Source organism: Osmerus eperlanus, chromosome 1, assembly GCF_963692335.1.
Source record: "Osmerus eperlanus chromosome 1, fOsmEpe2.1, whole genome shotgun sequence".
Lineage (NCBI taxonomy): Eukaryota > Metazoa > Chordata > Actinopteri > Osmeriformes > Osmeridae > Osmerus > Osmerus eperlanus.
The window spans coordinates 11,094,769-11,121,779 of NC_085018.1; the positions used below are offsets into that span (position 1 = coordinate 11,094,769).

Consider the following 27,011-nt stretch of genomic DNA (forward strand, 5'->3'; position numbering starts at 1 on the left):
TGTTAAAGAGATACAGGTGAAGGGGTAACAACACGCAATGCTAATTTAGTTATCCTAATGATAGTGTACACTAACTATGCAAATTAATGCAATGTTTGGATGGTTAATAAAGTTTGGATGGTAAATAAAGTGTATAGACCTATCATGGATACTTCCTCAACATAATGCAACCCAACTGAATCAACACCAAGTCTCCACCAGTCCCAACAGTTCACATTTGATCTGAATAATTCACTTAATCATGATACTTTGAGGTTCATTTGTGTATCCTGCCTCCTGGTGGCTGAAGCATCATCTCACAGACCTAGGACTGCACGTGAGAAATGTAACCCTCCACCTTAACTTCTAAGAATAAGAAGATTAAAAATCAGGCCAAGTCAAATCCACGCTTAAAGAGGGGAGGATAGAGGTCAAGCTGAGAAATCAGGTGACCCATCGCAAACGACCATGACCTCCCGGCAGGTCACGTACGTATCCTGGCTGGTTAATCGTGTTTAATTCCATACTGTGTAGATTTATCACTCACTATATTATGACTAATATACTGTTGCAAACCTGCCTGTTATAGTACTGTGACTAAAAGTGTTAATAACATGAAGTTAACAAGTGATAAAATTTATGGATTGGAGGCAGCGACGAGACTAAAACTAAAATATATTCATCTAAGTCATAACATTTTCTTATAATTTAACAGATGGGCACAGAATAATTCAAAACTGATAAGCCAAAACTGTATTTTCATTTTCTGAATGGACTTAAGACTCCTGTACGGAAGGCGGCAGGATTGCACCTCATGAATGTTGGTTGCTGTCTGTCAATACATTTAACAGAAGAAGAAGAATGGATTGTCAGCGCCCAATCGCGGCGCGTAAACTGAAACGTCTCCGTTGTTGTCAGCAACCGGGTGACAATTCACCGAGTTTGTAATTGGGGTAGCTAATTCATCCTTTCTTCATTCTTCTCAGACATAATACTATACGGAAGCAAATAACAACACACGCAAGTGTATCAAAAGACGATAACGTTTGCTAAGTAACAACTATTTTACTGAGTTTCTTCAAATACAATCCAAGGATGACTTCTGCACTGGTAAGATTATTACAGCACTTTCTGAAAATGCTTTATGAGTTACATATTGAACGTAACTGTACTGTTACTAGCTAGCTTTTGAGCGGTTTGTAGCTCCTGAAATTAATAATTTGGAGGTTAGTTATGGCAAGAGAACTACGCTAGATCTGAATAATTTATGGCTTAGCAAGTAAAGTTTTCCTCCTAGTATTATTTTTGTTACTGTGCAAAATTGTCTAGAACTGATACCCAGCTTTGCCTTTCACTGCATAGGATGACCCGACCCTCGAGAGACACTTCAAGGGTCACAGAGACACCGTAACAAGTGTTGACTTCAACTGCAACATGAAGCAAATAGGTGTGCTATAACATTGTCACATGTCAAACCCTAATTTGGAAAGAACATAGAACATTATACCACAATCAATAGACACAATGTGGTTTATCATATGTGGAACAACACAGTAATGTGTATAATGTTGTATTTGTGTGTAATCACGGGATGTGTGTGACCCTTGCTTCTCCAGTCACGGGATCTATGGACTCCTGCCTGATGGTCTGGAACATGAAGCCACAGATGAGAGCTTACAGATTTGTTGGACATAAAGATGCTGTAATGTCTGTTCAGTTTTCCCCCTCTGGTCACCTTGTGGCATCAGCATCTAGAGACAAAACCGTCCGTCTCTGGGTCCCCAGTGTGTAAGTATAACTGTAGACACAACACAGTTAGTCTCTGGGTCCCCAGTGTGTAAGTATAACTGTAGACACAACACAGTTAGTCTCTGGGTCCCCAGTGTGTAAGTATAACTGTAGACACAACACAGTTAGTCTCTGGGTCCCCAGTGTGTAAGTATAACTGTAGACACGACACAGTTAGTCTCTGGGTCCCCAGTGTGTAAGTATAACTGTAGACATGACACACACCTAGTCCTAATGAGGTGAAAGTGAATGGGTTTCTCTATTTTCACGACGATAGTAGAATACAATTCTGGACCAGGTAGTCACCAATGGTTAGAACTTATCATTGGCTTCATGTTTATGCTATAACATCTGACACACTTGGTTAAATACCTTCCACCTGCGCTATGGCGCTACCGCTAGCATATAAGATTATATTATAAGAGAAGGATCACAGATTGAGCCTAGTGAGGAAGCAATACTGACAGTCACAATAAAACAGCATTGGATCATTGTTTAGGATGTTGAGTGGCCCATCCACAGATACTCCCAGTTGAGTGATTCACTGGTGTAGAAGGACAAGACAACTACTTGGTCCCATATTATGTGAAGTTTTCAGTTGTAGCCTTACACCTGAAGCCTTACAATACATCAGATGTCTTGTGTAGGAATCACCGTTACTTTACTTTTATGTATTTTTTGAAAAGGGTAAGCAGTTTTTTTTGCCTTTTGCATATGTTTTATTATTATTCTATTAGGCCTACAGGAATCTTGGGTGTAATAAGTGGTTGGAAAGAAAATAATTAATAATAATTGAAACGTAAAATGTTTTTTCAAGCCATTTTTTAAGCACAACTGTTCAAGGAAATAATGTATATAAAACAATACCCTGAATCTATCTGCCTTACTGTTCCATTCTATTCTGTTCTATTCTTTGTATCCCTAATATAGGAAGGGTGAGTCGACAGTGTTCAAGGCTCACACAGGGACCGTCCGCAGTGTAAACTTCTCCAGTGACGGCCAGACTTTGGTCACAGCCTCAGACGACAAAACTCTCAAAGTCTGGACTGTCCACAGACAGAAGTTCCTTTTCTCCCTCAGCCAGCACATCAACTGGGTGCGATGCGCCAAGTAGGTGATACCTGTCATGGGATGTTACCTTTTACATGTTGTTGTGGTTGTTTATGTGTACATCATGTCATAGCTCCTTGGGCCCGAGCGTCATGACTTTATGAGCTGAGCTTTCACTTACTTCGCACTGAAATAAAAATGTGCCATCTTCCCAATCATTTCCTTCAGATTTTCTCCAGATGGACGGTTAATTGTGTCGGCCAGTGACGACAAAACCATTAAGCTCTGGGACAAAAACAGCCGGGAGTGCATCCACTCTTTCTATGAGCATGGAGGGTAAGGATCTACGCCGCCCCGGTGCATGGATCAAGGATCTTCAGTGCAACAAGAGAAACCTCTGACCGTGTGTCTTTGTAAAGGTTTCTTCCTGTCAGAGCCTGTTTACATTTCATTTAGTCATTTAGCAGACGCTCTTATCCAGAGCGACTTACAGTAAGTACAGGGACATTCTCCCCGAGGCAAGTAGGGTGAAGTGCCTTTCCCAAGGACACAACGTCATTTTTGGCACGGCCGGGAATCGAACCAACAACCTTCTGATTAATAGCCCGACTCCCTAACCGCTCAGCCATCGGACTCCCTGTTGTCTCCCTGTTTCCCTCCTGCATGTCTCAGGTATGTGAACCACGCAGACTTCCACCCAAGTGGGACCTGCATCGCTGCAGCCAGCACGGACAACACAGTCAAAGTGTGGGACATTCGGACCAACAGGCTCCTGCAGCACTATCAAGGTGATGCTCAGTCATGCCCGTGAAGGGAGAATGTCTGGTAGATTGTAATAACAAACAAACATTGAACACCAAAAACATCGGCCGGAAATGGTGAGATCGGGCGGAATTTTGTAACCTGCAGTCCTTTTCGATTTGACCACACATTAATAGAAAATAGACATTGTATGAAGTGATTGGAGAAGTGATTGGTTTCAGAATCCTGCTTGGATTTAACTATGTGTAATTACATCCCGCAGAGGAGACATTTGGAGATGAAAGATGTTAGATAATGACTCCTCCAGCCAATTTACAGCTCAATGAAGACTTAGCAGATTGTCAGCCATTACAATGCTGTGTGGCATTAGGGGCACTGCAGTGACTTGAAGGCATTTTCAACATAAGTGGTGAGACAAGCTAGAACAAGCTGGTTGTAACTGGCCAAAAGAAATGCCGTTTGACACGGTTTTAAGTTCCAGATTCAATAATCTGCCTTGAGTGATTGCGTTCTAAAGGTTACATTTTTTCAGTGGAATCGGAATTTCCTAGAAAGCTTTAGCAGTATGATAGTGTTTGAATTGGCCTCATTGGGAAGCTGCAGTTGTAGTAGCATCAGTTCACCATTAGAGGGAGTAGCATGCCCGTTGAATGAAAGTGCCCTGGACCTCGTCCCCTGCAGTTTAACAGCCACTAGGTTCCTTTTAGATCCTCCCTTAGTTACCGCAAGCTATTCAAATAAGACAGCAACAAACAAATCAGTTTGGAACTGACCCGTCTAATATTGGTTGAGTGTATTAGGCGTCATTATATAGCACACGTCTAGAACTATATGTGTTCATTTGTGCTAGGGATGCGCATTGATTATTTGAGCTTGTTTCAGTTCACAGCGCCGTGGTGAATGGGCTATCCTTCCATCCGTCTGGCAACTACCTCATCACCGCCTCCAATGACTCCACACTGAAGATACTGGACCTGGTGGAGGGGAAACTTCTGTACACCCTGCACGGACATCAGGTCCGTCACACTCACACACACACACGTTTATGGTCAGTCACACATGCTGTCACACATACATGATTGCTACGAAGCACTGCTCCTTCTCTTTCCTTGCGCGCGCTCCCTCTATGTTTACCGAGACACTTTCAGTCTGCCGGACTACATTTCCCCCTAACTCGTTACACCAAGGACCTGTTCTCGCCCGCCTCGGCGTCAGAAAGGAAAGCGAGTGGGTTTGCTGGGGTTCGATTTCCCTTTTTCAGCTTAATATCGTTTCACCAGCCGTTCTTCTGTTTATTTATAAAAGAAAAAGAAAAAAAACGGTCAGGGAATCGGCCTACCCACTCAGAGTGAGTCATGGCAGGGAAGGTGCTGCCTCCTCTGTAGAGACCCTCATGCAGGGGCTCCAACACCCCACGGCTCTCTGGCTCTCCGGCTCTCGGCTGCTCTGGGTAGGGGAGGACAGGAGACACTAAACGCTCACTTTGGGAGTAGCTGTTTCTTTTCTCTCTCTCTCTCTCTCTCTCTCTCTCTCTCTCTCTCTCTCTCTCTCTCTCTCTCTCTCTCTCTCTCTCTCTCTCTCTCTCTCTCTCTCTCTCTCTCTCTCTCTCTCTCTCTCTCAGGCCTGGACTCTCTGTCTCTGTCTCTCTCCTCTCTCCTCTCTCTGTACAGTGCTACTATTGAAGAGGGACCTTGATTGCTAGTCAGGTGTAGCCAGAGAAGGCTGACAGTGAAGTGTTCTTCAGTAGAGGAGTACAAGGTGTATCTGGGGGGGATGTGTTTGCGACCGGGCCTCGTGACGGAGGAAGTCCCTCTGTTTGGGAGGAAGGCTGAAGCCGTCCAGATAAAGACTTCTCGCCTTCTTCTTCTTCTCTCTCATCTCGTTTTCTTTTCTGATCAGGTGGCACATTTCTGAGTCACCCAAGCTGTTTGTCTCCTGCATGTTCCGGGGTGTTAATTGTTTATGCGGCTCTGCCAGAGCCCCGGCAGCCATCTGCTTGGAGAACAGGTGTCGCTGATAGATGGGAGAGACAAAACACCTTTACATTCTCTTTGAATATAGGGCATCGACGGACTACGGAAAGTAGGCCACGTGAAATATGTGTCGAAGCGAAGCGACGGACGCGTAGGATGAGTTGGCGAGTTGGGCGCCACCGCCGTGCCTGCCCCACCAGCAGCGCTGACGTGTCTGTTGAGCTAACGGAGCTGTGAGACAGGCGGGGGGTGGGAGGGGCGTGCCAGGCTCGGAGCGGGCATTAGTCGACGCACAGTCTGCCACTCGTGTTGCCATGGACCCCGGTCGGCTCTCCCAGGTGGTTCTGTGAAAGCACTTTGACCTTGGTCGGAGTCTGGCCCGCTGCGACGGCGGGGGGAGGTGCGGTGCCCGGCCGGAGTGTGTCTGGCGTGTGAGCCGCCCACCGGCAGCCTGTTCAGAAGTAGGACTCCTGCCTCCTGCCAAGTTGACGTTCTGCCTGGTCCCGACGCTGGGGAGCATCCCCTGTCACGCACGCTGACACCCCCCCCCCCCCCCCCCATGCAGGGTCGCTCTCTGACACACATCCTGCCTGTACAGGACATTTCAGAGGCCCTCCTACTCCCTTCAACAGACAGGGTGTTGACAGAGATGTTAGGTGGGGGGGGGGGGGATCTTATTTTTCCTTCTGCTGTGGGGAGGCCCTCTCGCTAGGAGGAGGTGTCGCAATACAGTCGGCGGAAGCTTGGCAAGGGCCTTCGTAGTTCCTTTTCCCTCCCTTGTCCCAGTTTCCGAGTTCTGAGCGCGAAGCAGGTCAGTGACCCACTGTGTCAGCTGTGAGTGGTGCTGACGAGGTCTGGACCGCCTGCCTGCTTTCCTGAATCAGTCTCGGCCAGCCAGGGACCAGGAGGAGAAGGAAGGGGGGGGGGGGGTATAAATGACCTGTATCCTGCTCCTTCAACGGGTTGTGAGTGTGTGTGTGTGTGTGTGTGACTGAGGCGTGAGTCACAGTGAGTCATGCCAGACTAAGTAGCGCTATAGCAGCGATGGCTGGTTGGTCTGGCGAGATCTAATGGATCAGAATCATCATCTTTCATCCCCACATGATAATATCACATGATGTACAGGGCTCAGCTGGGGCTGCACCTCACAGCCATCACGGGCTGAATACAACGTCATTGTGAGGGGGTCCAAGGGAGGTCTCGCATTCTGCTCCTTAACCGTGTCCCGGCCTCTTTCTCTCTCTATTCTCAATGTCTCTGGAAGAGATATTTGCATTATCGAACTGTTCCAGAACTCCAGCCGAGGTCTCTGTTGTCCCCATCTGACCCAGTTCCCCCTCCTCTCCCCTCCTCTCTCCCCAGGGTCCTGCTACCTGTGTGTCTTTCTCCAGGACGGGAGACTTCTTTGCCTCCGGGGGATCTGACGAGCAGGTCAGGGACTGCCTGTACGCTGGGCCTCTGCCTGTAGCTGGGTGCTTCTAGTTAATACCACGCGGTTATATAAACCAACACCAAGCGTGTCTTAAGGTCCCAACACGCTTTTGAATGTAGTCCGTGTATTTGAAGCGTGTATATTATTCAACATATGGACTGTGTTTACGGCCGGTGTACCCCTGCAGGTGATGGTGTGGAAGACTAACTTCGACTCGGCCGACTACAGGGAGGTGCTCCAGCAGTGGGCCTCCGACGCGGGGGCGGGGGCGGCCATTCCCGGAGACTCCCGCGGCACGCTCCGGAGCCAGGTAAACACCGGGAATGTCTGGAATGCACATCTCACAGCCCCCCTCTCTCTCTCCCCCCCGCGCCTCCCACCGCCCCCTCCGTGACAGGCTCTCAGCACCCCCAGGCCAGAAGCACACCTGAACTCTTTAGTCGAGGGGCGGAGAGGAGCGCCGCAGAGATGTCTTTGGGGGGGGGGGGGGGGGGGGGGGGGGGAGGCGAGTCGGCTGAACTATCCTGTGTGAGGTTCATTTCACATAATTCCACTAGCGAACGTAATCGCTAGCTACGCTTTCTCGCTACTTGAGAGAAATGCAGGAGCGGATTGTTCCCCGTCCCACAGAGCGGTCTATCGAAGAACACCCCCTCATGTCCACAAAGCCACGCATCCCTTCATGATCTGGTGCCTAGCAGAGGCGGCCCCCCCCATGTCCTGCAGGAGGCCTGCATCTGATAGCAGGCGTGTTTTCATGCTTGCTCACGCTCCTCTGCCAGACAGGGCTCGAGGGCTCAATCCCCCCACACAATGGGATTAAACCTCCCAGGACCAGACCCCCGAGCCTGGGGTCCAGACCAGAGAGGGACCGGAACAATGGCACCTGGTAGTATGCGTGCGTGTGCATGCGTGTCAGGGAAGAGGCAGTGAATGGAGGGGGCGGGGGGAAGGCCTGAGTGTTGAGATCTGTATCGACAGCGTGGCCGCTGTGCCGTAGCGTGTGAACCACGTGCTGGCTGGGAGGCGACACGGCCCAGCTTTGCGTCTCCCTTTCAGCCGTGGCTCCTCCCCTCCAGTCACCGTCTCCACATCAGTCAATGGGCCTCGAATACCTAGCGGTCGAATCTCTCGTCGTTAACCTCGAACCGTTTCGTCTTCGGTTGATCACCAAACAAACTACCACCACCACAGCATTCATTCATGGTCAAATATATAGCTACCTCTGAAAAGCCGACACGAAGGTGCTTGTCTTATTTAACTGTGTCGGACATTTGGATTCAGACGCTTTGGACGGGATCTCTCAAGGTTTCGCTGTTCCAGTGTATCAGCGTACTGATATAAAGAGGAACAGGGTGCTTGTGCTTGTGTCCCACGCTGTGTAGATCACAGTGTATCGTCTAGATTTAGCCGGAAAACATGCAGCCTTCCTCAGAGAGTGCCTGTTGCACAAACGCAGCCTGACTAATTTCCTCTCCATCTCCAAGTCGCATCCTTATGAAGTATGCCCCAAGGTGAATGCCTCCTTCAGATGTTTGCGGTAGAACTGGAGAATATCACATGATGTAGGCAGGTTCGGTCTCCTTGCATGAAGATATTTTGTATGTTGTTTTTGTTTCTTCTGCCTTTTCTTTTTTCGATGGGAATAACACTGGGCCTTTGGCTGTGAGTTGGTGTATCTAAGGACACACACACCACCCACACACACACACACACACACACAGATGAGCAAGCCCTGTCATGTGACCCCGTCTCTCTCCAAGCTGTGTGTAGGAAAGGAATACCATCTGGCCCACTTTGTTGCATAACCTGTAATTTATTCCAAATATCTCCACGTAGTCTAGCTGTTTTCCGTAGCCCAGGGAAGCCCACATTCAAGGCCTCATCAGAACATGGTGTGAGAAGCAGACTTGGCACCCCTAGAAGAGAGATTACCTTGGTGGTGTTCACCTCATTCTAGACCCTTGTTCCCCTCTTGAGCGTTTCAAGGCTGTTCTTAAAATCCTCTGCAGTATCCCCCCTGAACCACTTCTGTCCAGACCGAAATAGACGATTGATTGAGGTGTTGTTTTTCCAACCCTCTCCTTTGCGCAGAACAGTACTTGTGAATGATTGAAAATGTCTATATAGGGCAAGTTGGACATTGTGTCATTGTGGCTGTCAGAGCAAGTGTGCCTCTATCTTTTTCTCTCTTTCTCCCTCCCCCTCTCTGTCTCTCCCCCTTTCTGTCTCTCTCCCTCCCCCTCTCTGTCTCTCCCCCTCTCCCCCTTTCTGTCTCTCTCCCTCCCCCTCTCTCCCTCCCCCTCCGGTCTCTCTCCCTCCCCCCTCTGTCTCTCTCCCTCCCCCTCTCTGTCTCTCGCCCTCTCTGTCTCTCTCCCTCCCCCTCTCTGTCTCTCCCCTCCCCCTCTCTGTCTCTCTCGCTCCCCCGACACACTGGGTCGTAAATACAGAGTCTGGTTTCCTTGGGGAGGCTGAAACTGAGTAGATTGAAAGGGAATCCAGTGACTAACTCCTGTGACTTCTGTTCAGCTGTGGGTTCAGACCCCCCACGGGGCCACTATTGGAGATTACCCCTCACCTCTCTGCAACAAAGATATACGACTGAGCAGAGAGGAGCAGAGATACACGGCGTTACGCATCTCGTGGCGCTGCCGTTCTTTTGCTGGTTTTATCCGGATCGACTTGAAAGCGATGCCGAGTATTGTGAGGGAGAGTGGCCGAGCGAGCGACGGAGAGAGGCCATTAGTGGCGGATAAATATCAAAAGATAACAGGGTTGCCAATTGCCAAATGAGCCCGCTGGTTTGAAGGGCCAGTCCTCGCACACGTCCTCACTCGCTCACACTCACGCAAGCCAGCCAGCGCGTCACGGGCGGGGCATCGCAGGGCTCGGGGGGGGGGGGGGGGTGGGTTTCGATTTCAGTCTCTTGACTGCAGCAGTGTTACTTACATCAACAAGGGCACTGCCAAGGTCCTAGCCGGCCCAGGGCGGACGGGGTGGGGAGCCTCAGTTTGGCTCCAAAACACGGTGTGACCTCACACCACCTGGGTCTACGGTTACACCGATCAATGACATGGGGCTTTGAAGTGAGGCCTTTTACTGGCGACTGTAACAGGAGGACGCCTCGGATGTTTACTCGGGCAGTCGCCAATCGACCAATAAAACAAAGGACCTGATTTAGAACCGAGAATCCACTCTCTCAACCTGGGAAAGGCCGGTCGAACAGGCTGCGACTTGAGAGTGTGGAAATGACCGAAGCTGACCTCCTGAAGGTGAGCTTCTCGTGCCCCAATGTTCCATCGCGGTCTTCGTGTGTTCTCCCTCCTTCCTGACAGGACCAGCGCTGCGCTGTGATGTGCTCATCTGAGGCAACATAATGGCCTCTAATAGCCGTCCCACTTGTCAGGCATAATTACGGACGCCCATCATGATTAGACCAGGCAGGTTTCCAGAGAAACGATGACCTCCTTGAGTAACACATTTTCTTTCATAAGCAATTATGCTCTTCACGACACACCACCTCCTAATTTTGGTATTTGATTTGAGGATGACTTCTGGTTGATTCAGGTAGGTAAATGAAACATTTTGTACTGTAGGCACTGAGCAGACTTCACCGATCAAAAGCCTATCTTTTCTGACTGTTCATGTAATGTAAGCCTATTGAAAACCACATGTTGCCGAAAGTGTAGTCGAAATCGTAGTCTAAAGCATTTTAGTTGCCTGGGCTAAAGTTAATAGGTAACCCAGTGGCAGCAGAGAAAACGATGCCTATCAACAGCCTGTAGGGCTCATAACCTACATCTTAAAAGGCGGACTGTTACAAGAAGTTGGTCCTCACAAAATGCGAAATTAATATGACACGTAACAAACAGTAACAACCTAGTTTTGGTTCTGTCAGGTCTGGTGGGAAAACGACACACAGTCCTACTTCCAATCCCTTCCAGCCAAGCTAGTTGAGCACCTGCAGCCAATAGCACTGTGTATCCCAATGTTTGGTACCAGGAGCAAATGTTAGATTTTAAGGTCCTCTTCATTTGAGCCCGATTCCTTGATAGGAAATGTTACATCCATTCATACAATAATACATTCTACTAAAGATACTGTGGAGCGACCTTACTTGCTGGTAGCTAACTACGGCTACCGCTTCCCTGAAAGAAGCGTTTTATGACGTCACGAGACCCCATGGCCACCGTTTTCGACGACACGACCTCGTGTCGTACGACAGTAACCACGTGTGGGCAGCTGAATGATTCTCATTTTGTGCCCCCAACAGACGAGCTGCCACTCCCATCGTCTTTGTTCTGACTTGAGTGGCGTTCATACAGTTGACAGAAAGCCCAGACTGCTCCTAGCCCCCTCCCTCGGCGGTCCCTCTCGTCTCCTCAGGTACCCGTGTTGCTGTGTGACGCTTCTCCTGGTCTTGGCGAGAGAACACACACTGCGCCGTGTCACAGTCCGAGTGGAACGAGCTGTCGGACAAGATGAGGGATTTTCAGGCTGTAATGAGGGGAAGATAATTACAACCAGCCAGGGAGATAGTTTTTTTTTTGCGCTTTTTCTTCTTTCAGAGATCTCTTAGGTTTGTCTCTTGCCCACAGGTGGACTGAATAAGAATCCAATGTTTTTGCTTTGTTCAATTCACATAACAAACGTGAGTCCATTACTCATAGATATCACGCCAACACCTTCCATATAGGGGGCCCACGGATAATGGACTATCGTGTGTGTGTGTGTGTGTGTGTGTGTGTGTGTGTGCACGCTCCTTGTGGGGGTCCAAGTGGGTCGTTGAACGGTGTAACGGTAATTGAAGGCCTACAGGAGCTAGCAGATGCCCTTTCCTGGCCTTTCTCTTCCTGTTTGTGTGCGGCAGAGGCGTGGCCTCCCGTGTAGCTCTGCGTGCCCGCCTGTCCGCCCCCCCCCCGTCGGGCCTCTCTGATGCGTGTGGGGAGCCTCCGTGCCGCGTCCCGAAGAGGACTGATGCGCACCAAGACACCATTAGCACACGCTTGGGCAACCCTGCAGTCAACGGTGTGGCTTTGTAGTTTTGTAAATGGATGTTCGTTATGATAAAAATGTGATGTACTTTTGGTATGTTTTGTTTTTGTATGAGAGGGGGGGGGGGGGACAGACAAAAAAACGAGGTCTACGCTGTGTTATCCAGGACTGACTTCTTCTGAAGTCGTTCTCTACTGACGATGAGTGGGGTGTACGGGTGGTTCGCTTACTCAAGACAAGCATACTTTACTGGAAGTGGTTTTGGAGAATGCGTGGTTTTGCTAGGTGGTTTAAAAGCGAAGAAAATTAATGAATGGAATCCATTTTGTGTTTCGGGGCTGTCGCCTTACACAAGGATCTTATTTGTAGGCTGTGTTCTTGTCCTCGGGGTTGAACTGTTCTAGAAATGATCGACAAAGCTTTGTGCTGCACCTCAGCCTTGACAGGCAGAGTCCGTGAATGAAAGCAAGATGTGTATAGGATGCACATATATATATATACAGGTATATATCGACAGCTATAGCTCAGTGGTAGAACATTTGCCTGGCGATCAAGAGGTTGCAGGTATCAAATCCTCCTTTGGATCAAAGTGTTTACTAAAATGAGTATGTGACATGACATTATCAATAAGGGTAATGGGGAAGAGGGATCGATAGCTACCTGGAAGACGCACACTTGATAGATTCCCAGCTCTTATGTTTTATTCAGCGTGTCATATCCTGTTCATTATTGATAAGAGGCCTTTCATGCGAGTCCGTTACGGACGTCCCTGAAGGCACGTTTTCACTAAGGCAGAAGAAAAAAGCCTTTACTTTGCAGTTGGATTTGGAATCTTGCGATTTATTACGGATGTCGATGATTCGGGGCAAGGCTACATGACAACTGGAGCTAATGTTGAGTCAACATGTCAAGCGAAGAGGACGAGACGTGGTGATTGGGTGGGAGTCTTTTCAGCGTGCTGGGGCTCGTGTGCCCGGTGTTTTCCTGCTTGTGCGAGTCGGGGACGTGTGCGCCTCTCAGAGTCTGTCTGGCAGATCAGCTCTCTCTGATAACATCCTTCCTAATCCCCCCTCTGTAGTCCCTCCCCTCTCCACCCCGCTCCCCTCCCCACCCCGCTCCACATCTGGGTCTCTCTCCCGCTCACGTGTGCAGACAGACTAGCTACACACACACAGCCGACTCCCCATCACACCACCACAGCACAGCTCCGGGGAGAGGTGGTGGTGGTGGGGGGGGAGGGGGGTGGTGGTGGTGGGGGGGGGGAGGGGGTGGTGGTGGGGGGGGGCACTGCAGTAATCGGCGCTGCAAATCTTCATCCCGCGCTCCAGACTCACACGCACTCACAACAGCCCGAAGTGGGCGAAGCTTAGGAGGCTAGAATAATAATCGTCGGCATGAAAGAAACACGAGAGAGGTGAGAGAGCATGTGGAGGGTGTGTGTGTGTGTGTGTGTGTGTGTGTGTGTGTGAGTGAGTGAGTGAGTGAGGGGGGGGGGGAGTGTGCGCGCGTAGGGGTAGTGTAACAGTAGTGACAGTCTGAGAGGAGGAGAGTTTGGAGAAAACGAGGCGGGGAAGCGGCGCTCCCCAGCGAGGGGAGGGTGGGGAGGGAGGGAGGGAGGGCAGAGACCGCAGAAACAGAGACGGGGACAAAAGGTGTTGCGTCGTTGGAAATAACGGTAGCGAGATATAGGGGAGATCCCTGAACCATTAAGTTACCAGACATCTGTTCAGACTTGTCACACTTAACTCTTAGAGACAGTTTAGAGGAGAGAGAGCGACAGAGAAAGAGAGAGAGAAAGGGAGAGGGGGGGGAAGGAGGGAGGCAGACAAATATCTCCACATCCTGTCCTCATACTGTACATTCTGTACAGCTACAGTGTAAGCTACTGTACCTCTGGAATAGACTCCTACTTCCCCCTTGAGGCCGTCATCCTGCAGAGATGACGGTCCCTCTCCAGGGACTGCAGATCTAGACTGTACTGCCGCATGGCTGTACATACTGTTCATTTGTGTTCTCTGTTACCTACCAGACCTGTGGGCCCGGTCTTCGCTTCCTCATTACCAGCCTCGAGAACACGCTAGTGAAACGAGCTCACGGTTCCAAGCTGCAGCGTCAAAGTCTTCGGCGCCTCGGCCACTTGAGAGGGCTTCGGTCGGAAGGAAAGCTCCGCGAATTTCTGCTCGCTCTCTCTCCTTTTCTCCTCTCCTCTCCTCGCCTTTCCTCGCCTCGCCTCTCCTCGCCTCTCCTTTCATATCCTCCCTCTTGTCTTCAGCCGAGATAAGACATAGCGTACAGGGAGAGAGAGAGAGAGGGGGGGGGCGAGAGAGAGAGAGAGAGAGAGAGAGAGAGAGAGAGAGAGAGAGAGAGAGAGAGAGAGAGAGAGAGAGAGAGAGAGAGAGAGAGAGAGAGAGAGAGAGAGAGAGAGATGGCTCTTGACTCCTCAGTCTTGCAGCCTTCCTCTCATAGATCAAACAGTCTCATTCCCCTCTGCCTCTTTATAGCCCCTTTGTCCCCACACACACACACACACACACACGTGCAAACGCACGTACACAAACACGGTTCCCCCGAGGTGATGTGTGTTTCTGTGTGCTGTGTGTCTATTGTGTGTTTCTGTGTGCTGTGTGTCTATTGTGTGTTTCTGTGTGCTGTGTGTCTATTGTGTGTTTCTGTGTGCTGTGTGTCTATTGTGTGTTTCTGTGTGCTGTGTGTCTATTGTGTGTCAGGATGTGATGAATGGTTTTGTAGGCTGTGAAGGGGTATTGATGGCTCTGTCAGACCAGTGCGATTCAGAGTTTCATTTGGGCCTCAGGAAATTTTCCACTGTTGGTTTTTCCAGTCCAGGTGATTCATCAGGAGGGTGTTAAACTGTGTGTGTGTGTGTGTGCGCATGTGGGTTTGCTGTTTTCTGTGTGTGAAGTGAGTGAACATGAGGGTTTGCTGTTGTGTGAGTTCATGCGTGTCCAAGCGGGTTTCCTGTTGTGTGTCTGTGTGTGTGTGTGTGTGTGTGTGTGATTGTGAAGTGGATATACGGGCTTGCTGTTGCGTGTGTGTGCCTGCACTTGTAGCCTTGCCTTTGTGTCCTTGCGCACCTGTGCGTGCGCGCATGCACATGTGGACTTGCCGGAGTGGGTGTGTGTGTGTGTGCAGCTGTTATAATGCTGAGCTGTGTATACAGTTAGGTCCATAAATATTTGGACATTGACACAATTTAAATCATTTTGGCTCTGTATACCACCACAATGGATTTGAAATTAAACAATCAAGATGTGCTTTAAGTGCAGACTTTCAGCTTTAATTTCAGGGTATTTACATCCAAATCAGGTGAACGGTGTAGGAATTACAACACATTTTATATGTGGCCTCCCCCTTTTTAAGGGACCAAAAATAATTGGACAAACTAACATAATCATAAATCCAATTGTCACTTTTAATACTTGGTTGCAAATCCTTTGCAGTCAATGACAGCCTGAAGTCTAGAACCCATAGACATCACCAGACGCTGGGTTTCGTCCCTGGTGATGCTCTGCCAGGCCTCTACTGCAACTGTCTTCAGTTCCTGCTTGTTCTTGGGGCATTTTCCCTTCAGTTTTGTCTTTAGCAAGTGAAATGCATGCTCAATTGGATTTAGGTCAGGTGATTGACTTGGCCATTGCAGAACATTCCACTTCTTTGCCTTAAAAAACTCTTTGGTTGCTTTCGCTGTATGCTTCGGGTCATTGTACATCTGCATTGTGAAGCGCCGTCCTATGAGTTCTGAAGCATTTGGCTGAATCTGAGCAGATAATATTGCCAGAAACACTTCAGAATTCATCCTACTGCTTTTGTCAGCAGTCACATCATCAATAAATACAAGGGAACCAGTTCCATTGGCAGCCATACATGCCCACGCCATAACACTACCTCCACCATGCTTCACTGATGAGGTGGCATGCTTTGGATCATGAACAGTTCCTTCCCTTCTCCATACTCTTCTCTTCCCATCATTCTGGTACAAGTTGATCTCGGTCTCATCTGTCCATAGGATGTTGTTCCAGAACTGTACAGGGTCTTTTAGATGTTTTTTGGCAAACTCTAATCTGGTCTTCCTGTTTTTGAGACTCACCAATGGTTTACATCTTGTGGTGAACCCTCTGTATTTACTCTGGTGAAGTCTTCTCTTAATTTTTGACTTTGACACAGATACGCCTACCTCCTGGAGAGTGTTCTTGATCTGGCCAACTGTTGTGAAGGGGTTTTCACCAGGGAAAGAATTCTTCTGTCATCCACCACAGTTGTTTTCCGTGGTCTTCCGGGTCTTTTGGTGTTGCTGAGCTCACAAGTGCGTTCTTTCTTTTTAAGAATGTACCAAACAGTTGATTTGGCCACACCTAATGTTTTTGCTATCTCTCTGATAGGTTTGTTTTGATTTTTCAGCCTAACGATGGCTTGCTTCACTGATGGTGACAGCTCTTTGGACTTCATATTGACAGTTGACAGCAACAGATTCCAAACACAAATACCATACTTGAAATGAACTCTAGACCTTTTATCTGCTCCTTGTCAATGAAATAACGAACTCCCATGAGGGAATAACATACACCTGGCCATGGAACAGCTGAGCAGCCAATTGTCCAATTACTTTTGGTCCCTTAAAAAGGGGGGGGCCACATATAAAATGTATTGTAATTCCTACACGGTTCACCTGATTTGGATGTAAATACCCTGAAATTAAAGCTGAAAGTCTGCACTTAAAGCACATCTTGATTGTTTCATTTCAAATCCATTGTGGTGGTATACAGAGCCAAAATGATGAAAATTGTGTCAATGTCCAAATATTTATGGACCTAACTGTAAGTCCTCCACTCAACACAAGTTAATCCAGCCTCGTTGAAGCTTGTTGGCTCAGCAGTAGTTCTTCCTTTCTCCCATTTTCAACAGTGAGTTCACCCGGCAGCAGCAGCAGCACGGCTGAATGTAGCCATGTGTGTCTCTGACGTGCCTGGCTGCTCGCCGTTTAAACAAGTCTCCTCCGGGGGGGGTTCTGTTTGAACTGGCAAAAAGGAGCACCGTTGATCCAAATCCCTGTAGGACGACTGCTTCTGTCTGTCTGTCTGTCCCACCGGTGGAAGCTCGACAGAACAGGGAAGTGGGGCGACGCAAGCCGAGTGGAACACCCTGCTTCTTAGCCCTCTGGCTTCATGGATGAACATGAAAAGTGGCGGCGGTGGCGACCAAAACACTGTAAGCTGTGCATGCGCTTGCGCGGGTGTGTCAGTGCTGTCTCTGTTGTCTCAGGGGGCGTCTCGTCTCTCGTCGCTGATGACAACACCGTCCCCACACCTCTGGGTCGCCCAGTTTGGGACCCAGGGGGGCCCACTCCAACACTCTGCCCAGCCGCGCCTCTCCTCCAGCGCATCAGCCAGCTGCGTCTCCTGCTCTCTTAGACCGGCTACCGGGAGAACGTGGGTTTTTTATTCTCAGACGGACGGCAGGAGGTACACCATGTTTGAAGGGAAGCAGGTGAAGGGAACCAGAGATGCAGGAAGTGTTTTGAGGGGATTTGAGACCACGCGCCAGGGGTGTAAATGGCTCTGTGGCATTAGGATGCACTGGACCAACGGGGGAATGTGTATATGGAGGCCACTCTGCCCCCTGATAGAGTAGAGGCTGCCCTGCCCCCTGATAGAATAGAGGCTGCCCTGCCCCTGATAGAATAGAGGCTGCCCTGCCCCCTGATAGAATAGAGGCTGCCCTGCCCCTGATAGAATAGAGGCTGCCCTGCCCCCTGATAGAGTAGAGGCTGCCCTGCCCCCTGATAGAATAGAGGCTGCCCTGCCCCTGATAGAATAGAGGCTGCCCTGCCCCCTGATAGAATAGAGGCTGCCCTGCCCCTGATAGAATAGAGGCTGCCCTGCCCCCTGATAGAATAGAGGCTGCCCTGCCCCCTGATAGAATAGAGGCTGCCCTGCCCCCTGATAGAATAGAGGATGCCCTACCCCCTGATAGAATAGAGGCTGCCCTGCCCCCTGATAGAATAGAGGCTGCCCTGCCCCTGGTCAAGGAGAGGCAGTGTTCATAGGCTGTTCCAGCTGTCAATAGACACTGGTGTAGTTCCTTGTCTATGGAAAAAATCTTTGATCGTTCCCTTACCCAAAAATAATAATCCTAGGGAACTTAATGACCTGCGCCCTGTTGCCCTAACATCTACGGCAATGAAATGTTTTGAAAAGATGATTCTGAAACAACTTTTATGTGGCGTTACACCATCCCTAGACCCAAACCAATTTGCATATCGTGCGGAGAGAGGGGTTGAAGATGCACTGCTGACTCTGACAAATAACATATATGTGCACCTTGAACAGGCAAAGAGTCTTGTCAAGATTGTGTTCATAGATTTCAGCAGTGCCTTCAACACAATCCAGCCCCACCTTATGGTAAAAAAATTGGTTAACCCAAGACTAGTTTTGAGGATTTTTGACGAACCGTAGCCAACAAGTCAAATTTATGTGTCTCATCGTTAAAAGCCATAAACACAGGGGCACCACAAGGGTGTGTTATGTCCCCTATTCTATACACCTTATACACTAACAACTGCCAAGCAACCATATCAAACCACACCTTTTTAAAATATGCTGATGATACAGCATTAGTGGGTTTTGTACAGTCCAATACTGCATCCCTAGAGGGCTTCGAGAGGGAGGTGCAGGGTTTTATTAATTGGTGTACAGATAATTTCCTTGTGGTTAATTCGAAGAAAACAAAGGAGCTGATCATAGATTTTAGTAAAAAGGGAATTATAGTTCCACCCTCAAATATAAATGGTGTAGTAGTAGAGCGGGTCACAACATACACATATTTGGGTGTTGAAATAGATAATAAACTGACTTTTAATGAATGTGCACAAAATAAGTCCCCCCAAAAAATCTGAGGAAACCATTTTAGAATAGACAGCTGTATTCTTCAGATGTTTTACAAAGCTCTCTTGCAGAGTGTCTTATCTTTTGGTCTTATTTGTGCCTTTGGTAACATGTATATTAAGGATCAGAAAATAGTCAAAACAGCCAGTAAGATCATTGGAGTTGATCAGGTATCTGTAGCCCAATTGTACAACAATCTTAGTCTTAAAAAGACAGAACAAATTATAAATGATTCAACCCACCCTCTTCATCAGAATTTCTTTAAAAGCAACAGTTCAAGTGGCAGACTACTGCAAAGGAAAATTAGGACCACAAGGTACAGCAATTATTTTGTGCCTACAGCAATTAGACTGTACAACAATCAGCTAGCATTCATTCTAGTTTATTTTTTATTTTCTTATATATTACATATATTACATATGTTACAATGTTAACTGTTTTTGTATTTAATGCTTTTGTATTTATGTTTTTATTTGTATGCAGCAGGCTATCTAACAATGGAGCGTGTAATGGTGACCATATGGATTTCCTACTTGTGGATAATAAAGTTTACCTTGACCTTGACCCTCTTGAGTGGCGAGGATTGTCCGAGAGCATCTGTAGCACTGCTGCCCTGCTGTTTGGTCACTGCAAATATTTGACCTCCTCGGCGCAGGGAGAGAGAGGGCAATAGAAAAAGAGTGAGAGAGATTGAGAAGGGGGGGGAGGAAGAGAGAGAGAGAGCCTCGTCTAGCACATGTCAGCCAGATGTTGGACAGGAGCAGCTGGAGGAGGAGAGATGGTGGTTTCCAGCAGGACACTCTGCCCACACGCTGCCCCCTCCACAGCCTCTCTCCCCACAAGGAGCAGGACAGCTGGACCGCAGCCCGGTCTCCCTGCCTGGACTCTTGTTACACACAGGGAACACTGTGTATGGCACGGGCTGGGCCACCAGTGGCCGCAACACTCAGACCAAGAGTCTTGGTGTTAGTATGGCAGACTAAAAGTAATAATGTTTTGAACGTGAGCCGAGTTTGACATGGTTGTGTTGTGTCTTCCAGCCTTCTGAGCCGGGTAGCGACCTGGTGTCTCACCAGAGCTCCGGGCCTGACCTGAGGAGTCGCAATGGGGGCCACAGCGGAACCTCCAGAGGGCCCAGCGCTCGCTCCTCCTCCACCCAGCAGACGCAGCCCCTGGGTCAGCCCCAGCACCAACCCCAGCCCCAGGCTGAGGTCCAGTGGGCTCCCTCAGATGGTGGGATACCTCCTGCTTTGGCCAACACCCTGGAACAAATAGTGGGTCAGCTGGATGTTCTCACTCAGGTAACCACACACCCACATAAGCTTCAAGATGGAGCGGTGTTTCACCTCATAGTTCTAGCTTGTCAACGTATATACTGAACATGCCACAACAATCCACACCTCGACGTCTTCTAAAACGATTGAAACGAGGGCATACACTCAGGAATCGTGTTTCTGTTCTCTGCCCTGCTGCTCTGGGGGGAAAAGAACAGCCTGCTGTGTTTCTAAGAGACAGAGGCTGAACAGAAAATGTATTATGAGCAATTTGTGAGGACCCACGGTGAGTTTCGAAAAGGCCTAACCCATTTCAAGCCAGGGCCTGAAGTAACTATCGTTGTGTGACTAAACACATCTCCACCCCGCACGAAACGTGACCCATTGATCTCCCCGAAGAGCATCTCTAGCAGTAGCAGGTAGTTACAGTACAGTTAGCAATGACTACACAAAGACTGAAGACTGCCCAGACAACCAGGTGCATCCTTTGCTTTGAGACCGTAGCGGCCAGAGGAGCGCAGCCTTTGTGAGGCCAGCCATGTGTTCCACTGTCAGCTCCTCTGGGAGATGGTTCCCCGAGGGGTCTGGGGGCAGGTCTGGGTGAGGCTCTCAGCGGAGACAGTAATGGACAGTTAGTGCGGTGACGTTCTGCTCATCAGCAGCCTGGTGTGAACAAAAGACAAAGCGAGCGATCACATCCATTAAGTCTGATCTGTCTGGTTTGCCAGTGCAGCCTTGTCAGTGTTCTCCAGGCGTCTCATTCAGAGGAGGAGGAGGGAGGAGGAGTGGGGGTGGTGTTGGTACCCAGAGGAAAATACATCATTCATACATTAACGCCGGCTTTGCGCTCACTCTCTGGCATCGAACTTGAATGTTTAATGTACTGCTGTGTGGGCACGCTGCGACAAGGCAGTTGTAACTCTGTCTGATATGAGCCAGGACCCAGCATGCCTCAGTACACGCCGGCTTTCCGACAACGTGTACAGTCTATGTGGCACCTATTTTGGCTGTATGACACTGTGGTCTATTTTGTACCCCGTCAAAGAAGAAGCATTGAAAAGGTGACTCCACCAAGTCTGGGGTTGATATTGCCCCCCCTCTCTCGCGAGGGCGTGTTTTTTAGTGGTCTAAGCGTCAGCATTGTGTAGTCGGGTTGTCTTATGTCGGGCAACTCAAGAGGCCTGGCTTTAGAATGACATCACCTGTTACGAGATGACCAATAATGATATTGTAAAAGTGGCGATTATTGGCTGACTCAAAGTTGACAGTGTTTGCAGAGTGGACCAGGAAATAAGTCATTAAAACGTCTTTCATTCTTTCAGGGCATAATAAGGCAGGCAGGTGGGCAGGCAGTGGGGAAATGGGAATATTAATGTTTTATATTAATGCCAGTCTGACTCAGCCTGGCCTTGAAAAGCTCTCTCACAGCTTTACACATTGAGAAAAGAGGGAGGATCATGGGAAAACGGAATCCAGCGAAGAACTGTTTAAAGAGAGAAGCCTTGTGAATACCATTCATCTATGTCACCTCGACCGTAGGCTAGCATGTGTGTAGCATGTACTTCCAGGCATCCAGGAATTAGATCAATATAACGTCCTTTTGTTCCATCTTCCTCTTATGTCGTTCCGACAAAACCGGACATTTGGAGTGGTGGTTCGTCAGTAAGCTACCTTGGGAGGTAGGGTGGCTCTGTGTAGAGAACAGATGGTTTCCATCGCAGAGGAAGTCCTGGTTGTCCCGGAGCCCCTTCTGTTGCCTGTGGTGTGGACGTCTGTCCTGGAAGGAGTGTTGGAGGGCTGGCTAGCCTTGACGGAGGCTCTCCCAGCATGTGGGAGTGTTTAGTAATGTTCCAGCGCTGCTAGCCTTCCCAGGGGATGCCGACCTTTACCCTCCGACAGACCTGGTGACCTTGGAGCATTCCCGCCTTTTTCTTCAAAGAACTTGCCTCCTTCCTCGCTCCCCCCTGTCTGACTGTGCCGGGCACACTCACAGTGGTGACAGGGTTGACAAAACCACAGTTGAAAGTCCCTGTTTGAATCGTTTTGAACTAAACTGGCTTTGTGGACGATATTTTTGACGTGAAACTTGGATTCAAGGAATCGTGCGGCAGTTGTTCTTCATCTTTCTTTCAGAAAAACGTACCACCGCCTCTTCATTGTCGAGATAATTCGAGTTATTTATAACTAACAGCCCCTGTGAACTCAGTCTAATGTGACATCTTGAAATATTTCGTGTGCAACATATTAAAATGAGCTCAGAGCTTGTAAGGGTCTCTCAACACGCACATCTGGTCTCCAAACTGTCACCCACTGATGGCCAATGTTAGAACTCCAAATCGCAGGGGCAGAACACTAAACATCGCTGCCAGCAGCACCAAAATAGCCCTGGAAACTCAGTAGACTTTTATGGCCGCATAATGGGTGTTATAAAGAGTATATGAAGAAGGAGGAAAATATTAACAAAAGACTTTCACAATGGCGTCTCTGAAAGTTCTCATGATTGCAATTGGTTTTTGTGGTGTCGATGTTTCAACATTTTTAATTGACGCCCACGAAATGAAAGTTGTTTATCCGTTACAGCATGACCGGTGAAAGCAGCGCAGCTTGAAGTTCTGCTACATGATCCCCTTCCCACCCCCATCTCGGTTTGGTAATGCCTGGTAATGAGTAGTGCTGGGCTGGTTTTCCCCAACCTGAAAACAGCCAAATCCCAGAGTTAAAAGCATAATCAAAGGAGAAACTCCATTAAATGTAATTGACGTAGTCCTGGACTGGGCTTGATTTCTATCCAGGAAATTGCTCCCACACTCCTTTTGTTTGATCTCAGGTCTTATCTGACCTGGATGATGGCGGCGGCGGAGGCTCACGGGCGCTGGAGTGGAGGGAACACGCTGGCGGGAAAATCGCAGGGAGACAAATAATTGAACTCATTTAGGCCCGGGTATTATTTCATCTTGGGTCAACATAACCTGTACTTGTTTTTTATCTAAGCAAAGGAGAGATGTATAAATAGCATCCGAGTTATGTACTGTAGATAGCCGACTTGTGGGAGGGGTTGCGTTTGGCGACGACTTCCTGGCTGCACTTGGTAGATAAGAACGAAAGCGGCAGTTAAAGTAGATCAACCTTTCCAATGGTAATCACCGTGAATCCCGTGACCTACCATCTTGTATAACCAATGCAACAAGTTGAAATGAAGGAGCTTCAGTACACTGGGCTGTACGTGAAACAAGCAACACACAGCCCCGGGCAACAGAACAAAGAATATATAGTGTGTGGGGTGGGGGAACAAAGCTCTGTTTTTAGGGATCAGAAGATTTGATTTCTACTAGACCTGGAAAGCTGTAGGCCCCTGTGTCTAAAATTACACTTTTTTCCTAGGACCTACTAGCTGCAATTTAGACGTTTAGACAACTAAGAAGGCTCCGTAGCACTATCAGGTTGGCCAGATAAGCGTAGGGTATTATCGATTGGAAAAGCACACTCACAAAGGAAGGAAATGCAAACCCTTCTTCCCTCTAGCATGAAATACCAGCAGATGTTATCGAGCTCCAGCACCGCTGCCCAGGGGGACGCTCAGGAAAGCCTCACCGCTCCTCGTCTACACCATTCTGTGTGTGTGTGTGTTTGTGTGTGTGTGTGTGTGTGTGTGTGGACGCACGCACCTGTGTGTGTTTTCACGACAGGGCTCGTCCCAGGGTGATTATGTCAGAGCTGAGATAGTCTGTAGCTGAAATTGGATGGGTTGTAGAGACAGATAAAGTATTGTAGCCACATGAACCCCTGTGATTGGTCAAAACTGAAGCGAGCTCAGAACAGGGGCGGCTGTAATGTACAAGGTTTTAACCATTGTAATTGTATGACCTGTAGTTAACATTTTGTTCAGAGTCAAACAAAGAGGTCATAGTTTTGATCCATCAAAAAGATCCATTTGACTCATTTTACAGACAGGCAAAAACCTCATGATACCACTACTAAGATATGCTGTGTCACTTCACAGCAAGGATGGCTGCATGTACACACATACACACACACACACACAGGGAGTGTTTGTGTGGTGTGTTTGTCTTGTACTGATTCTAACACGGCTTACAAACACAAAACGTATTCATATTTTAAAACCCCACCCCTCTCCTAACAGGTAGTCCTTTCCTCGTTTTGGGAGAAATGTCCGGGGTGCAAACACAACCGTGATTCTATATCAACACGGCCAGGGGGGCAACAGAGGATGCCAGTCGGAGTTTCACAACGTACATTTCCTCCCGTATCATGTTTTCAGCTATGTTCATGCAGTTTCTCTTTCTCACTCGGGCTGCCACGTGACCACAGGGTTTCTAGACTGTTCTCAGGCTTTACTGAAGGCGCACGTTCAGATCCGAGAGTCCACCTCTCTTTTCGCAAGCTCGGTGATAAACGCGCAACGTGTTTTCTTTGAAGGATACTACCTCACAGGCTAAAAATAGAAGTTGAACACTTCCTGTTTTCTTAGTTAAGGACTTCTTCTTCAAGAAGCCATTACCCATTCGTGTTATATTTATTGTGCCTCTTTTCTCAGCGCTGGGTCTGAATACATTTCCAGATCCTCTTCTGAATAGACCTTCCATTAGTGCTAGAAGCCTTCAGTGATGCCATGTAGCCTAGTCTGGCTGGTCTGACTCTGAGTACTTGACCTACTGCCTGTATTCTCATGTAATATTAACCATCATATTTAAAGTAACTTGTAAGAACGACTTCAGTTGAGTCAACTCGCTTACCCAACCAGTAGCTGTGCTTCAAGCAAACCCTGAATGATTCAAGCCCATGACTGTAGCGGGGTTAATGGACGTGTTGCAGGGAGTACCGCGTATGACTCCAGGGATGCATCAAGCCTCCTTCAACCCCCTGGACCATGCTCCCGCGCTGTGTTTGGAATGCAGGTCATGACCGCATATACTTTTGCACAGCAGAGTTCAGTCTGGCACAGCTGCGCGCGCTTGTGTGTCGCCTGTGTCTCCCCGCCTCTGGTGGGTGTCCGTCTGGGGGACATAGAGGCGGTCGTGTTAGGGGCTGCGTTCAACAGAGCCAGGGCTCAGGACGCACATTCGGCCCTCATAATCAGCTGGATTGTCCGCGAGGATAAGCGAACATCTGTCTCTGGGAGCTACAAATAGATGCATTCATCCATTTTTTGGGGTGACGCTGTATTATAACCCCCCCTCTCTCTCTCTCTCTCTCTCCCTCTCTCCCTCTCTCTCTCTCCCTCTCTCTCTCTCTCCCCCCCCCCCTCCCTTGGCCCCTATAGACTGTGGCCATTCTGGAACAGAGGCTGACACTGACGGAGGACAAGCTGAAGGAGTGTATTGACAACCAGCTGAGCATCAGCCTGCAGCTCCAGCAGCAGCAGCCGCCGCCCCAGGCCTGATCCCACCGCCCTGGGCCCAGTGGCCTCACCCTGCCTCTCCTCCCCTCGGTCTCCCCTCCATCCCCCACCTGGACCGGCTCACAGGAGGAAAAGGAAGATGCAGGGGACTCAGCCACCAGGCCCCCCTCACACGGCTTGGTTCGAAAGTGTGGGAAGTAAGGATGAGAGGAAAGGAAATGAGGAGGAAACGACAGGAAGAAGAAGCCACTGCAGACTATTGGGATGTGGGCCGTGCACCCGGTCAGCTCCCTCCCTCTTTTCTGTTCATCATCCCAATGAACTGAACTGACCCTCAGCTGGATCAACTTCTTCCTTTTCACTCACTCTCTCTGTCCATTTATTGCTGTCTTCCTCCCCCCCGTCTCTCTCTCTCTGTCTCTCTCTGTCTCTCTCTGTCTCTCTCTCCCCTTCACACTCCCTCTAATTCTATCTCTACCTCTTTCCTTTTTCTCCTTCACTCTTTGTCTCTTTATTGCTTTCTCTCTCTCTCTCTCTCTCTCTCTCTCTCTCTCTCTCTCTCTCTCTCTCTCTCTCTCTCTCTCTCTCTCTCTCTCTCTCTCTCTCTCTCTCTCTCTCTCCCACATTCAGACACATTGCCACTCTGTCTGCCTCTCAGTAGCTTCCTCTTACTCCCGATTCTGTCCCTGACGTCTGTCTCGCTCTCAAGTGGACTTCTGTGTCCGTCTGTCCGTCTGTCGTCAGCCGTCCTCTCAATTCATTCGACTCGTCCTATTCAATCTCCCGATATCCCACACCCTGTCAAAGCGGCTTGTTGGTCAGGGTCACCTGTACGTTGAGGTGCAGGACTGAGCACGTTTCCTGATTACATGGCGAGGCCTGAGAGCTACTGAGGCATTGTGTAGGTTTGCATGAAAATAACCAAAGGGCAGGAAATGCAGGCAAAGTTTAGACTCCAGAATAATGCTGAGAGCAGATCGTTTTCTGCTGAGAAAGCCTGTCCCACCAGTTGCCTCCGGAGAGAAGATGATGTCGCCTGCTTGAATGAGAAAAAAAAAAGTGTCAGAAACACCACTAATGCCACACAATGCATCTGGCATGTGTTTGTCTCTTAACACTTTGACTTTGGAAACAGCTTTAACGGTAGTTGTACTGCAAAATTACTGTGCCTTATATTTCCAAGAGTCAGGCATCACTTTTTAAAGATTTTTTATTTATTTTTAATCTGTTTTTGATTTGTTTCTTAATTGTTTTGGTTGTAAATACTGTAAATCCATCCATGCCTTGATTTAACATGTTCTTTGAAATTTTCAGTTTCGTATTTTTGAGACATTTGACGTCCTTTTTGAAGCAACAGTATGGAGTGCAAATAAGGATTTGCAATAAAGTTCTTAACTATAATTTATTTAATATGTTTTTTGAAGTATGCTACTATGCACCTCATGTGAGCTGGGCTCTGCCTCAGTCATTCATCACTAATACCATTCATTACTTATGAGA

The 27,011-nt window shown here is 48.6% G+C and overlaps 1 protein-coding gene across 1 annotated transcript; it reads left to right on the forward strand.

Moving 5' to 3' along the window:
• The first annotated feature begins 848 nt into the window (after positions 1-848).
• poc1a (POC1 centriolar protein A) lies at positions 849-27,011 on the forward strand. The gene is made up of 11 exons (XM_062459362.1): positions 849-1,089; positions 1,342-1,426; positions 1,596-1,767; positions 2,698-2,877; positions 3,046-3,153; positions 3,490-3,605; positions 4,462-4,595; positions 6,915-6,983; positions 7,172-7,294; positions 19,919-20,179; positions 25,434-27,011. The coding sequence occupies exons 1-11, from the start codon at positions 1,075-1,077 to the stop codon at positions 25,551-25,553; spliced, it is 1,383 nt and encodes a 460-aa protein (XP_062315346.1). The 5' UTR covers positions 849-1,074; the 3' UTR covers positions 25,554-27,011.

Bases quoted from the DNA above. Each gene is read 5' to 3' on its own strand.
- poc1a (XM_062459362.1), top strand. The intron at 1,768-2,697 runs GTAAGTATAACT...TCCCTAATATAG, and splicing joins CGTCTCTGGGTCCCCAGTGT to GAAGGGTGAGTCGACAGTGT. The intron at 6,984-7,171 runs GTCAGGGACTGC...GTACCCCTGCAG, and splicing joins CCGGGGGATCTGACGAGCAG to GTGATGGTGTGGAAGACTAA.